The 13,030-nt window shown below is 44.1% G+C and overlaps 1 protein-coding gene across 1 annotated transcript in view; it reads left to right on the top strand.

Annotated features, from left to right (window-relative positions):
* LOC148516673 (major facilitator superfamily domain-containing protein 8-like) overlaps positions 1-13,030 on the top strand; it is a 171,041-nt gene that overhangs the window by 60,001 nt on the left and 98,010 nt on the right. The window contains exon 6 of the mRNA XM_088479762.1: positions 5,122-5,201. Within this exon, the coding sequence (XP_088335888.1) occupies positions 5,122-5,201 (80 nt within the window). The remainder of the gene's footprint in view (positions 1-5,121; positions 5,202-13,030) is intronic.

The following is a 13,030-nucleotide window of genomic DNA, read 5'->3' as shown; positions in this document are numbered from 1 at the left end:
AACGCAGAGCAAGTGTATGCCACTGCATATGACAGCAGCTGGAGATATGTTTGAACCAGAAGCTACAGTAACAGCGTGGACATTCAATCACAGAGAAGATCTTCTGCAAAATCAAGTCTTGAAAAACCACAAAAGAGTTACGGTGAGGCATTTGCAAATATCATGTTCAGTGAACCTCTGGATACTTGAGAAGCACAGTCAAGAGCTGACTGGTGTGAATGGAAATCAGCAATAGACAAGGAGATGAAGTTGCTGGATGACAACAAAATGTAGATCATAGTTCAGAGACCAAGTCATCATAAGACAGTTGAGTAAATGGGTGTTCTACAGAAAGACAAAGGCAGATGGTAGCATTGCACGATCTAAGGCTCCATAGGTTGCAAAGGGTTACACCCAGAAGTCGGGAATTAATTACAGTAAAACCTATACCCCGGTGGCAAAGTATAGTACATTGTGATTGGTCATCACCATATCAGCCCTGCATAGCATATTACTGTACCAACTAGCCTTCGGTTCGGCCTTCCTAAATGGTGGACCGATAGAGGAGATATATTTAGAGCCGCCAGAGCACCATTTTAAAGAACGATTATGTCTTCTGAAAAAGGCAATATATGGCCTAAAGCAAAGAAGTCGATGCTGGTACATAAAGATAGACATCATTGTTGTGTATGTGGATGATTTGCTGTTGGCAGGCCAAAAAGTATATACTGTATCAACAAAATATCCAGAACATTACTTACTAGGCCTAAGAATTAATGAAGATCTGTAGTAGATAATGCCACTGTGGGTTCGCCCACAGTGGCATGATCTACTACTGAGGCAGAATACATGACATTGACTGAATCGACCAAGGAAGCTCTGTATTCTAAAGAGACTTTGCATGAGTTAAGTGTCATACAGGGGCTGGCTGGCAACTTTTAGCCTGGGGGGCAAATGCATGCAGGTGGCCCTGGCAGAGGAGCAGCATGTAGCCAGGGTACCCGGAGCACATGCGTGCTACGGCGCCCCCCCACTCAAGTGTGCCTGGGAGGAGGCGGGTCCATATGGAATTCATGTAAAGTAAAAATAAAGATATGGGGCAGCCCCCTGTAGTGGTGCCAATATGCAGTGCCCCCTGTGCCCCAGGAGAGGACCCCCTTATGCAAGCCTCCAGTAGTGCCCCCAGTAGTGATCCCCCAATGCAGTGCCCCCAGTAGTGGTCCCCCCTGTGCAGTGCCCCCAGTAGTAAGCCCCTTATATAGTGCCCCCAGTAGTGGTCCCCCCTGTACAGTGCCCCTTGTGCCCCCTATGCAGTGCCCCCAGTAGTAGTCCCCCCCCTTGTAGTGCCCCCAGTAGTAGTCCCCCCCTTGTAGTGCCCCCAGTAGTAGTCCCCCCCTTGTAGTGCCCCCTCAGTAGTAGTCCCCCCCCTTGTAGTGCCCCCATTAGTAGTCCCCCCCCCCCCTTGTAGTGCCCCCAGTAGTGCTCTCCCCCTTGTAGTGCCCCCAGTAGTGCTCTCCCCCTTGTAGTACGGTAGACACACGTAATAAAAAAAAACCCACACCTGAATCCCTGCTCCTGCCGCCAACATCCGCTCCTCCGTTTGTCCTCCTGGGCCGGCCGCTCTGCAATATGGAAGAGACATCATGACGTCTCTCCCATTACCCACTGCAGGAGCCGGAAGATGGAGCGGCTCCTGCAGTGGGCGCAGCAGCAGTCAGTGAGAGTCTGACAGATGCCCATTGGCTGCCACTCAAAACAAACACACAGCTGGCGGCTGTGTGTTTGTCAATCACTGTGTAGCGCTGACCGAACTCCTTCGGTCAGGGCTACACGTGCGGTGCAGCTGTGTCAGAGAAACAGACTGCCCACAGCCCGCATGGTGCTGCGGCCCGGGGAGCACATGGCACCCTGCCCCCCGGCCCAGCCCGCCACTGGTGTCATAAGTGTGGAAGATACCATCAACATCAAATGTGATAATAGAAGTGCAATTGATCTGTTACATAGCACCAAGCACCACAAGAGGTCCAAGCATATTGAAATCAGGCATCACTTCATCCATAAGCTCATGGAGAAGGGATCTGTTAGTGTGGTTCATATTGCTAGTAAAGAGAACCCTGCCGTTGTGCTTACTAAAAGGGTTACATCACACTTGCCATGTTCCTAAAGAGAAGCGGACTGGAACTTGCTTGAAATGTTGATATTTTCTTGCTTGTGTAATCCTACATTTTTTACAGGTTACTATGAAAAAAAATGTAAGTAAATGTTTGTGTAACATGGAGAAGCTTGTAGCGAGGTGGAGTGTTGTAGCTGGAGAGCGCTACTGCGCATGCTCCATGTTGGCTCCTTTAGGGAGGCTTCAGTCCCTAAGCAAGATGGTTGCCATTTGTTAAGAATTGGACAAATAATTGAAGGCAAAAATATAACCCTCTGAGAAGACATCCACACATAACCTAGCACGGAAGAGCATGGATCATTCTATTGAAAATAAACTTGCTTGCAGAATAGGGCCTGATTCTGAATCACACCTTAAGCGTCACAATTCCATCTGCTTCCTGTAAGGGGAAGTCCATGCGAACAACTGTGTGACCGCATCACCCCTAGATATTCGCTTGTGAGAGTAGCCATTATCACTATTATCTGCATTTGCACCAGCCCCATTCATGGTGCAAGAGATCTGACTGAATTGGGTTTCTACATTTACTCACCTCTTATAGGTCGCAATTCTGTCTACACACCAATGGCAAAGTTCTCCTACATTCGAAAACCCTGTTATGACCCTGTTGCTATCCAGTAACACCCATCCAGCTGCAACTGAGATGCATACAACACTGAACTCTTGTAATTCCTCTAAATGGTTTATGCAGGCCCCTGGCGTATGTGCAGTCTGCTTAATCTGGAAAGATCCATCTGCCTTCGGAATTGTGTGCAACTGTAAATCAGGCCCATGTTCTTTTTGAAATCATGTTTGAATCATACAATGGTGAGGTGATGAGCTATTCATTTCGTTTTGTGAGATTGTACATTGTGTGCGGAGTTCCTTATTCATTGGGTCCTCAAAGATCTGTTTGATTTTCATGTACTAGTGTCAGGGTTGTGCTAGCTTTACACACTTTAGGCAGGAGAGCCCATTTCATATAGAAATATGTACAGGAAGGTGGGGCAAGTTGTTAAAATGAATCTAAAACCACGGCCATGTCGCGGCTCGCGCGAATGGGAACAAGTTTGAACATGTTACCGTCAGTGCTCAGCTAAACGATTGTAATGCAGACGTGTTTATGTAATAGGTACCTAAACAAACTCTTTTTTCTTGTTCCAAAGTAATATTTATTAACGGTAAGGGTTTATCATTCATTTTGTTAGAATCACAAACCATTAGTGTTTTTATTATCATTGTTATAATCGTGAATTAAAGCACGGAAATCAAACTGGCCATTTTGGTTATATGACGTCACTTAGGGCAAGTTGTTGCACAATATCTGAGACAAGTTATTACTTGTAACAAAGTGCCCCACAGTCAGTGGCGAATTTCCCACGAGGCACGTGCCTAGGGGCTCCACTTGCTGGGGATGGGAGAGCAGGCTGCCCCCCCACGATGCCCGCTGCATTTGAGCAGCGGGGCTTTTTTTTTACCCAGATAGGGAGAGTGACTTCCTTGTGAGCAGGGGGGCGGAGCTACACGGATAGAGCAGAGCAGGGCTTCTGTTGAAACCTGGCCAGGACTGGGTCCAGTGTATTGCATGTAAAGGGTGAGCTCATATTGCTTGCGCAAGGGGTGATGCAGTAGCATTTTCTTCAGAAATCGGCAGTGAAGACAATGAGTGATGTCTGTCATTGTCATCAGACTATGAACCTCATTCAGAGTCTCTCGCAAACGGCCGCTCGCATCCAGCATATGCAAATTTTTCAAAGTGACGCCATGGGAAGCGATCGCTCGCCAAGGCATAAGCACACTCACATTGGCTGTGCGAGCGATCGCTCTGTGTATGCTGACACCCATTAGCCTATGTTGAGACGCCCACTTGCACACGTCATCTCCAGGAAGTGTTTTAAAACATTAGTACATCGACCACCATCGATAGCGATCGCAGCGCTTGTGGTTGCCTTACCCTGCCGCAAGCACTGCGAGGACTTCAGTGTAAAAAACAAGCATGTGACGCTGCCTGTAAATTATGCACGCCTTAAAAACGGCGTTGAAACACTCAGGCACGCCTGCGTTTGCACCTCCACTCCCCCGTTATTAGTGTCCTGCCCCTGTTACCACCCACAAACGGCCTCTCCTGTCACTCATTTCACTGGGCTGCCTTTGCTGGGCGAGCGAGCGGTCTCCGCTCGCACAGGGTAGTTCGCGCACGCGCAGAACAAAGCGTGCGCGTTCGCAAACCATCGGGCCGCTTGCGAGCGCCACAGCACTTGTGAGAGAATCTGAACGAGGTCCTATATACCAAATATATGCCAAAAGTGATTTTGTGATAAACAATTAAGTTTTCTAATGAATGCTTTTTATATTAAGATATGGTATAGATTATTTTATTGGTAACAATTTGCCCCAACCCCGTAACAACTTACCCCCGTCGGGGGCAGATTGTTATGTTTTTTGTTCTGAAAGACATGTTTTTCATTGTTGTTAATAATTATTGGATGTAACTTACACCCAATATAAATAGAAGGAAGAATACTGTTTTGTTTGTAAATGTTTCTGTCCGGATGTAATGAAAGATTCTGTATTTTTGTAGCAACTATTCCTGCCTTCCCCTACTGATGATAGTGTGTTGTGATGAAAAATTTAATTCAATGATACAAATTAAAATTGAAGTGCATTAATTAAGTTTGGAGTCGCTGTGTTTCTTTGTTGACCAAAAGTGATAATAGGCAGGACTCATGGGTTTTTTTTTTTTGTTTGTTTTGTTTTAAACCTTTGCTTGAGTGCACATTTCATTCTGAGCCTGTAGACCTGGAGCTGGTTGTGCAAAGCATCTGCATTGGAGTTACAAAAATAATAATATACATGTAAAATAATGAGGTCTGAGTTCTATCAAACTTATCTAACTGCAGCCATTTCATGTTCTGGGTTACAACCTACTATAAACGGATTCAGTCATATTCAAATATTCTTAAAATGTTTATTTTACTGGATTATTGCAGGGCCTGCATTTAATGTCTTCCTAAGATATTGCACCTTCCAACTTGGACCATTCCACGTGGATAAGTTCTCTGCACCTGGGGTAAGTACACAGGTCAATATTAGTCAATTGAGGTTAGAACCTGTCACACTTGGTTTTATTAGGGGTTTACATGAGACATTAGGATAACAATGTGTATTATAATTGATCCAGCTCTCTGCCTTCTGATTGCTCATGCGAGCAGCCCCTAGGAGCAAGTAAAATGCAAATTGTTCCCTGCCTCTGATACTGCGTCACAGCATTTGCATATAGCATGCGGTACTTTCCTATGTCATATGTGATCGGTTCTCTTTAAGCTTTTGTTCCAGGTTACTTTTAGGTGTTCTATTAGGGATTTTTTTTTTTTAAGAATACTATATAGTTTGACCTGTATGATCCAAAAAAAAATACATTATACTAAAATATCTATATATTTTTGGACATTACCTTTTCAGATGTGCCTGTGAGTTATGGTTTGAATACTGTAGAAAGAAGATAAATTAACCTGTTCCTAAATGATGATGTAACAAAACTAACACTTAAGTTACTAAATCAATTATTTTAAATGAAGCATTAATACATGCCTATGGCCCTCATTCAGAGCCGTACGCTCTGAGCAGAGCGCACGCTCTGAATGAGGGCCGCCCTCCATAATTCTGGAGCGTCCTCCTGGACGCTCGTATAGCTGTGGGTCACCACCCAAAGCCTATACGAGCGTGCAGTTTGATGGCCGCGATGGTCGCGACCATCGAAACTGCGAGCCGGAGCCTGCGGTTGAGGTTTTCAACCGCAAGGCCCGGAGTGATTTTGGCTCTATCAGAGCCAAAATCACTCCCACTGACATCACTAGTGATGTCAGTGGGGCCGGCTTCTGACGGTAGGCGGTCCCTTGGGAACGCCCCCGTCAGGGAGGCACGCCCCGGCACGCCCACCAAAGGGGCCGTGCTGTCAATCAACATCGACAGCACGCCCCCTTTGATCAGACACAACGAGCGAAGGACTTTCCTTCGCTCTTCGCGTCTGGCGCATGCGCACGACGGAGCTCCCGCCGTCGTGCGCATGCGCAGTGCACAACATCGACCCACTTGCGAGCGGACAGCCGCTTGCGAGTGGGTCTGAATCAGGCCCTATGTTTCTGTTTTTATGGTGGAATAGCAGCATTACCATTCATTTGAAATGTTTTGCAAAATGTTGCCTTGCTTGTGATTATACTGATATGGTTAATTATTCTATTTCATGTAATACATTTTATAGCTGATAATAAAGTGCGCCTGCAGCAATGGTGGACACAACCATGGCGTTTTCAGCTTTCGAATTATGAAAATAAAAACCTCTCTTATAAACAATCTACATTATTACATTAGTTACTTTTCCATTAACAAGCATACATGCTGTACTGTGGGCCTGACTCAGTACTGATCGCAAGTGCGAATACGGACACAGATCGAGCAATTGTTTGACATTGCTCATGCGTATAAGCCGTACTGCGTGTGCGCTACGATCGCATTGCGATTACGAAAGCACAGAAGAAGCCATTGCAAAGTGAGTGACAGGCTGTCAGCGTTTGGGGGTGGTGACGGGGGAGTGGTCTGAAAAACACAGACGTGTCTGTTCGTTTGAACACCGTTTCATGGGCGTGCATAAATTAGCAGCTGGGATTGCATACGCAGCTTGAGGGCCCTCTGCGTGTGAGGAGACTAACGGTGTCTGCGGCTGGTCAGACCTGGTGTAAATGCTGTGTGAGTGGTCGATGGTACCGATGTTTAAGCAGAAGAGCGAGATTGGATGGATATGAGAAAGCAGCAGTGCCGGCAGAGCTTTGGCAAGCATTAGCATATTTTAGCAGCTGCGAAAACAATTATACTATACTGAATCAGGCCCTATGTTCTTGTGTAGGAGAGGGTTTCTTACCAAACACGTTATCTTCTGTATATTGCTGTTTTATAGTTTGTACATATTGTGCTTTTTTTTCTGAATTTTATTACAGACGATCTTTATAAACCTGAAGTAGATATTAAATATTATATATTTATTTAATACTAATATTAATAAGCACAAGTAATTTTAAATTAGTTGTATTTCAATGTGTTTTATGTGATTTTTTTTTTTTTTTTAATCAAGTTCCTGATTCTGCTTCACAATTGAATTATCCCTAATTACCAAAAATGTCATAATGGCCCTTTTATCACCCTAACTTTGTACTTTGCTCACAATATTATATACAACTTCAAGTCGTAGCCCTTCCACCCATGCCATTTTCACTCACTCAAACTACCATGCAATATAACTCAATGAAAACCGCACAGGGCAGTAATTTATGTAAGGAATATACAGGCTTCAGGTAAACATCAGTCAGCTACATTTCTTTCATTGTTACCCTGTAACTAACTAACTGATTGACTGACTGACTGTACTTCCCATTAGATAAGCCAAACATCCCAACATAATGACTGTTTTATCACTAGGTAGGACATTGATTTAAATATGATATTCATTTACAAAGAAATAAGTACACAGGTTAGAGATAAAATAATGTTGTAATAATAGCTTAACTCCTAATTTCACGGACTGTAGTCTGTTTTCCTTATTAAGCCTGTGTACAATGAGTAGCTGTTATGTATAGAGTTCAATTATCCTAAATAGTAAAATCATTGGCGCCACTTTATCACAGGTTTGTGAATATCTGTGTTATGTTCTTAAGACATTCTGACAAGCTTCATTATTTTATTATGGCTTGTAGATTAGTGCAGCTGTTGCGGTACTATCTGGTACTGTAACATAATACCAGGGCAATTAAAAGGGGTTTGCTACATTCATAGCACTATTTTTATTTATTGTCTTATAAATGCCTTTCTACAACTCTTACTAAATACATTTCTAGGTTTATTGGAGCGTTTGTACATAACCTACACCCGCCTCACACACTTTCTTAACTCACACAACTTATTGGACCCACTTCAATCCGGCTTTCGTTCCCAACACTCCACAGAGACAGCACTGACTAAGGTAGTAAATGATCTTGTCACTGCCAAGGCTAAAGGCCATTACTCACTCCTAATTCTTCTAGATCTCTCTGCTGCTTTTGACACTGTTGACCACTCTCTTCTCATACAAACACTACAATCCATAGGTCTTAAGGGCACAACTCTTTCTTGGTTTTCTTCCTACCTATCTGATCGCTCTTTTACTGTTCATTTTTCTGATTCTGCCTCCTCTTCGCTACCTCTATCAGTTGGAGTACCGCAAGGCTCTGTCTTAGGTCCTCTGCTATTCTCAATCTGTACCTCCTCTCTTGGCAAACTAATCCGCTCTTTTGGATTTCAGTACCATCTGTATGCGGATGATACTCAAATCTACCTATCCTCTCCAGATTTATCTCCATCTGTATTGGTCCATGTCACTGAATGTCTTTCTGCCATTTCATCTTGGATGTCATCTCGCCACCTGAAACTTAATATTTCTAAAACAGAATTAATTATATTTCCACCGGCCAATAACAGTTACCAACCTGATCTCTCTATCACTGTTGATACCTCGACCATCCACCCTGCCCCACAAGCTCGCTGCCTTGGTGTCATCCTTGACTCTGAACTGTCCTTTGTTCCCCACATTCAATCTGTCTCAAAATCATGTTACATACACAAAAAACATATTCAAAATTCGACCATATCTCACACAAGACACTGCAAAAACTCTAATCCATGCACTTATTATTTCCCGCATTGACTATTGCAATAGCCTCCTTACTGGTCTTCCCAAAAACAGGCTATCACCATTACAATCCATTATGAATGCAGCTGCAAGGCTTATCTTCCTTGCAAAACTTTCTTCTTCTGCTGCCCCGCTCTGTCAGTCCCTCCATTTGGTTGCCGGTTTTCTACCGTATTCAATACAAAATACTTTCACTTACACATAAGGCTATTAACCAAACCACACCAACATACATCTCTTCACTCATCTCAAAATATCTCCCAACCCGACCTCTCCGCTCAGCACAAGATCTGCGTCTCTCATCCCCATGCATTACTTGCTCCCATTCACGGTTACAGGACTTTCTTCGCGCTGCACCCACTCTATGGAATGAACTACCTCGCACAATAAGACTTTCATCTAGTCTCCAATCCTTCAAGCGATCCCTGAAAACTCACCTCTTCAGGCAAGCTTATCAAATTCCAGAACCTCCCACATAATCTTCATAGCTTCCATATCTAATTACATCCCCTTTTTACAGTCCACACACAATCGCACACATTGTCTTTCTCTCACATCCTCATGACATTTGGTCGACATTCCTGTGTGACTGGATCATGCAGCCAACCAAGAAACTGTGAATTCTGGCTGGACCAAATGCAATATATAGCACCTATCCTTGTGTATCAATGCCTATTTCCCTATAGATTGTAAGCTTGCGAGCAGGGCCTTCCTACCTATATATCTGTCTGTTATTACCCAGTTTTGTTCTATTAATGTTTACAATTGTAAAGCGCAACGGAATATGCTGCGCTATATAAGAAACTTAATAAATAAATAATAATAATAATAAATAACCTCAGCAGAGTTATTTTAATAGTGTTGTCCTGGAATACTACATGGTTCTGGTCTGCTATCTTTATTAAATATAGCTGTATGCAGTTTTATACTGTACCTAATAGCAACTAAAATAATCACACTGTATGATATAAACACATGACTGAAAAGCACAGATGGGAGCAAATGTGAAAGAAATATACGAGGGTGGTTCAATAAGTAAGGTAACAAGATCTCTACAGTATGTCATTCTACTTTTCCGCCAGGCAAGAGCAGGTAGACCACTGCTTCTCACGGCCTTTACACTGCGCCTCATATATGTCTTACTTTCCTAACATCAGCTGTAAGATGGCGGGACTGGCGGAAACATGGTCAAACATTGAGGTGCGTAGTGTGATTAGATGCAAAAATCTGAAGGGCACATCAGTAGCTGAAAGTCATCACCAACTTGTTGAGGTGTATGGTGGTAACGTCATGTCATGGACACAGTTTTGAGTTTGGTGCTCTGTCTTTGATAACGGCAGAGCAGATATTCAAAATGAGCAGCGATTCGGCCGGCCTAGCACTTTCACCACAGATAACAATTTGTGCTGCATTGAAGGTCTGACTCAGGAGGACAGATGCATTCGAGCTTGTGAAATTGCTGACAAAACTGAACATCTCACTGGGTACTGTGCACAACATTGTTCATGAACAACTGGGTACAGGAAAAAGTGTTCACGCTGGGTACCGAAGCAACTCACAGAAGTTCACAAAACCAATAGGATGGGATTGTCTTTTGTGCACTTGACGTAGTACCATGGGGATTGAGTGCAGTTCATGCAGCGCCTTGTTATAGGCGATGAAACGTAAGTGCATCATGTGACACAAGAGATGAAGCTAGCATCCATGACATGGAAACTTACGTTATCCCCACCTTCAAAATAACTCTATCAGCAAAAAGGGCATGGTGACCATGTTTTGGGACTACTAAGGCATGCTTCTTGTTGCTTTCCTCACCAAGGGAGATACTGTGAATGCTGTCCGCCATTGTGACATATTGAGTCGATTGTGGAGGACAATTAGTTGAAAATTATTTAAAAAAAGAGAGTCTGTGAGCTAAAAGCAGCCACCAGGTCAATCGCCCTTATGGGTGCCCCTAAACCCTGGATATAGACCATACACAAACAGTATGGGCGATGTTACCTGCTGGCACTGAGCAAATGAAGATAAATGTAAGGTATAATCACATTCCTCTTGAGAAGATATGTAGTAAGTATATCCCTCCCTGTTTCTCTCATCTACAAAAAACAAGTTTGTAGAAAGTCTTTATGTTTTTTATGGAGCTGCTGAGCTTGTTTTTCCTCCTCCTTCATTCCAAGATTATACATCCATGAGTCACATAAGGAGTGTGTATCTCAAAGGAAATGGGAGAGAGACAAACATAGTGTAATCTTTATTATAAAACCAACTCCAAATAAACATACACACACAACAGATAAACATTGTAATGTGAGGAATTCCTTACGTGGCAGAAGAAAACACAATTACCGGCAGTGCTTTCAGATCTGTGAGTGACCAGTTCTAAAAAGCATGATGCATGAGTTCCACAGGGTGCCAGGATACTCCCCAAGTCCAAATTGCCACTCAGGAAAATACCTAAAGAAGCCAAAGCGTTTCAACCCACACTTTGGGTCTTTGTCAAGGCTAATTGTGTTTTCTACTGCCACATACGGTATTCCTCACATTACAATTTTTTATATGTTGTGTGTGTGTTCATTTGGAGTTGGTTTTATTTGCTCAGCTCCAGTGGGTAACATTGTCTATACTGTTTGTGAATTCGTTGAAAATGACAAAGGTTGCTGTGAATAGGTGTCGTATTGCTGCACAATAATGCCAGGCCACATCCAGCCAATCGCTCGCATGAGTTGTTACTGCGCTACCATTGGGAAATACTGGACCATCTTTCCTACAGCCCTGACCTGGCATCGAGTGATTTCCATCTCTTTGGCCCATTGAAGAAGCACCTGGTTGGGAGGTAATAAGCAACCGATGTAATGTGCAAACGGACTTTTCTCTTTAACCACTTGCTTGGCGTGGTCGCATCAGATGTGACCCAGCCAGGCGGGGCTTTCTCTGACATGGTCGCATCTAATGCGACCAGTCAGAAACGCCCTGTGGATGGCTGCTGGAAGATAATGTTCCAGCATCCGCTAGTTTCAGATGGGTCTTCCGGTCTCAGTCTGCACCTCCTGTCTCAGTCTCTGCCGATCACTTCTGGGCACAGTGATCACCAGCCCAGTGACACCCGGCGGCTGCAGAGAGGAGCAGCCATCTGCGTAATATACTGCAAGGTGCCCCTCTGCTCCTGTGTATGCCCAGAGGCGGCCAGGGTATTATATTGAAGGAACCGCACAGCTCCTGTACATACACATGGATCCTCATACAGCTAGCCTCCTTGTGCGTTAAACAGTCCCTTTAGTTGCACCATGCCGTGGGGTGACTCTGTAGCGCTGAGCGTCTTTTTTGCGACTTTTTACCTTCAAATGCGACCTAGCTAGCACAAGCAGCTTCTGCTGATTAAAATATGTGACATGCCTATATTCTGTGAGCGAGTGCTGGTGTATCTGCATGCGAAACGCTACGTTACAGTGTCAGTGGCTGTAATACTGTAACGTAGTGTTTAGCATGCAGATACACCCGCAGTCACACACAGAGCATAGGCATGCTGAATATTAATTTAATCAGCAGAAGCTGCTTGTTCTAGCTATTCGCATCGCTGTGCAAATAAGACTCATTTGAAGGTAAAAAGTCGCATGAAAAGACGCTTGGCGCTACCAAGTCACACGGAGCTCCTGCGTTGTGTGGCGCAACTTGTAGCGCACTGAGGATAGATGTATGTGGACACATCTGTACCCAGCAGCTGCATTTCTCTGCAGCCACCGGTGTAATGAACTGAAGGAGTTGATCTGCTCCTTTCACTATCCATACCCAGTGACTACTATTCTTTGCAGCCGCTGGGAAAATTAATTGAAGGAGCAGCTTTGCTCCTATTCGTGTCTGCAGCCGTCTGGGTTATGTATAGTATGCAGCACTGTGACTGGGGACCGGGAGCAGCGGTGGGGGTTGCCGCCAGGCTGGCTGATCCAGTGATCAGAGAACTCTGGTCACAGTACATACCCGACGGCTGCAGGCGCTGGGGTAATGTAATCAGACCCCATTATACAAATTGTATAAACATAGCACTGCGCCTGCCCCCCCCCCTCTTGTGTGCTGCGATGTTCCGATTTATTGATTTTCCATATATATCGGTGAAAAAATCCATTGTAGGATATTCCATATTTGTATCGATTGTTCCACGAAGGTATTGGAAATGGCTATTTTTA

Source organism: Taudactylus pleione, unplaced genomic scaffold (genome assembly GCF_031769625.1).
Source record: "Taudactylus pleione unplaced genomic scaffold, aTauple2 ptg000244l, whole genome shotgun sequence".
NCBI lineage: Eukaryota > Metazoa > Chordata > Amphibia > Anura > Myobatrachidae > Taudactylus > Taudactylus pleione.
The sequence above is the reverse complement of the archived record's forward strand: the minus strand, read 5'-3'. Positions and strand labels throughout refer to the sequence as shown.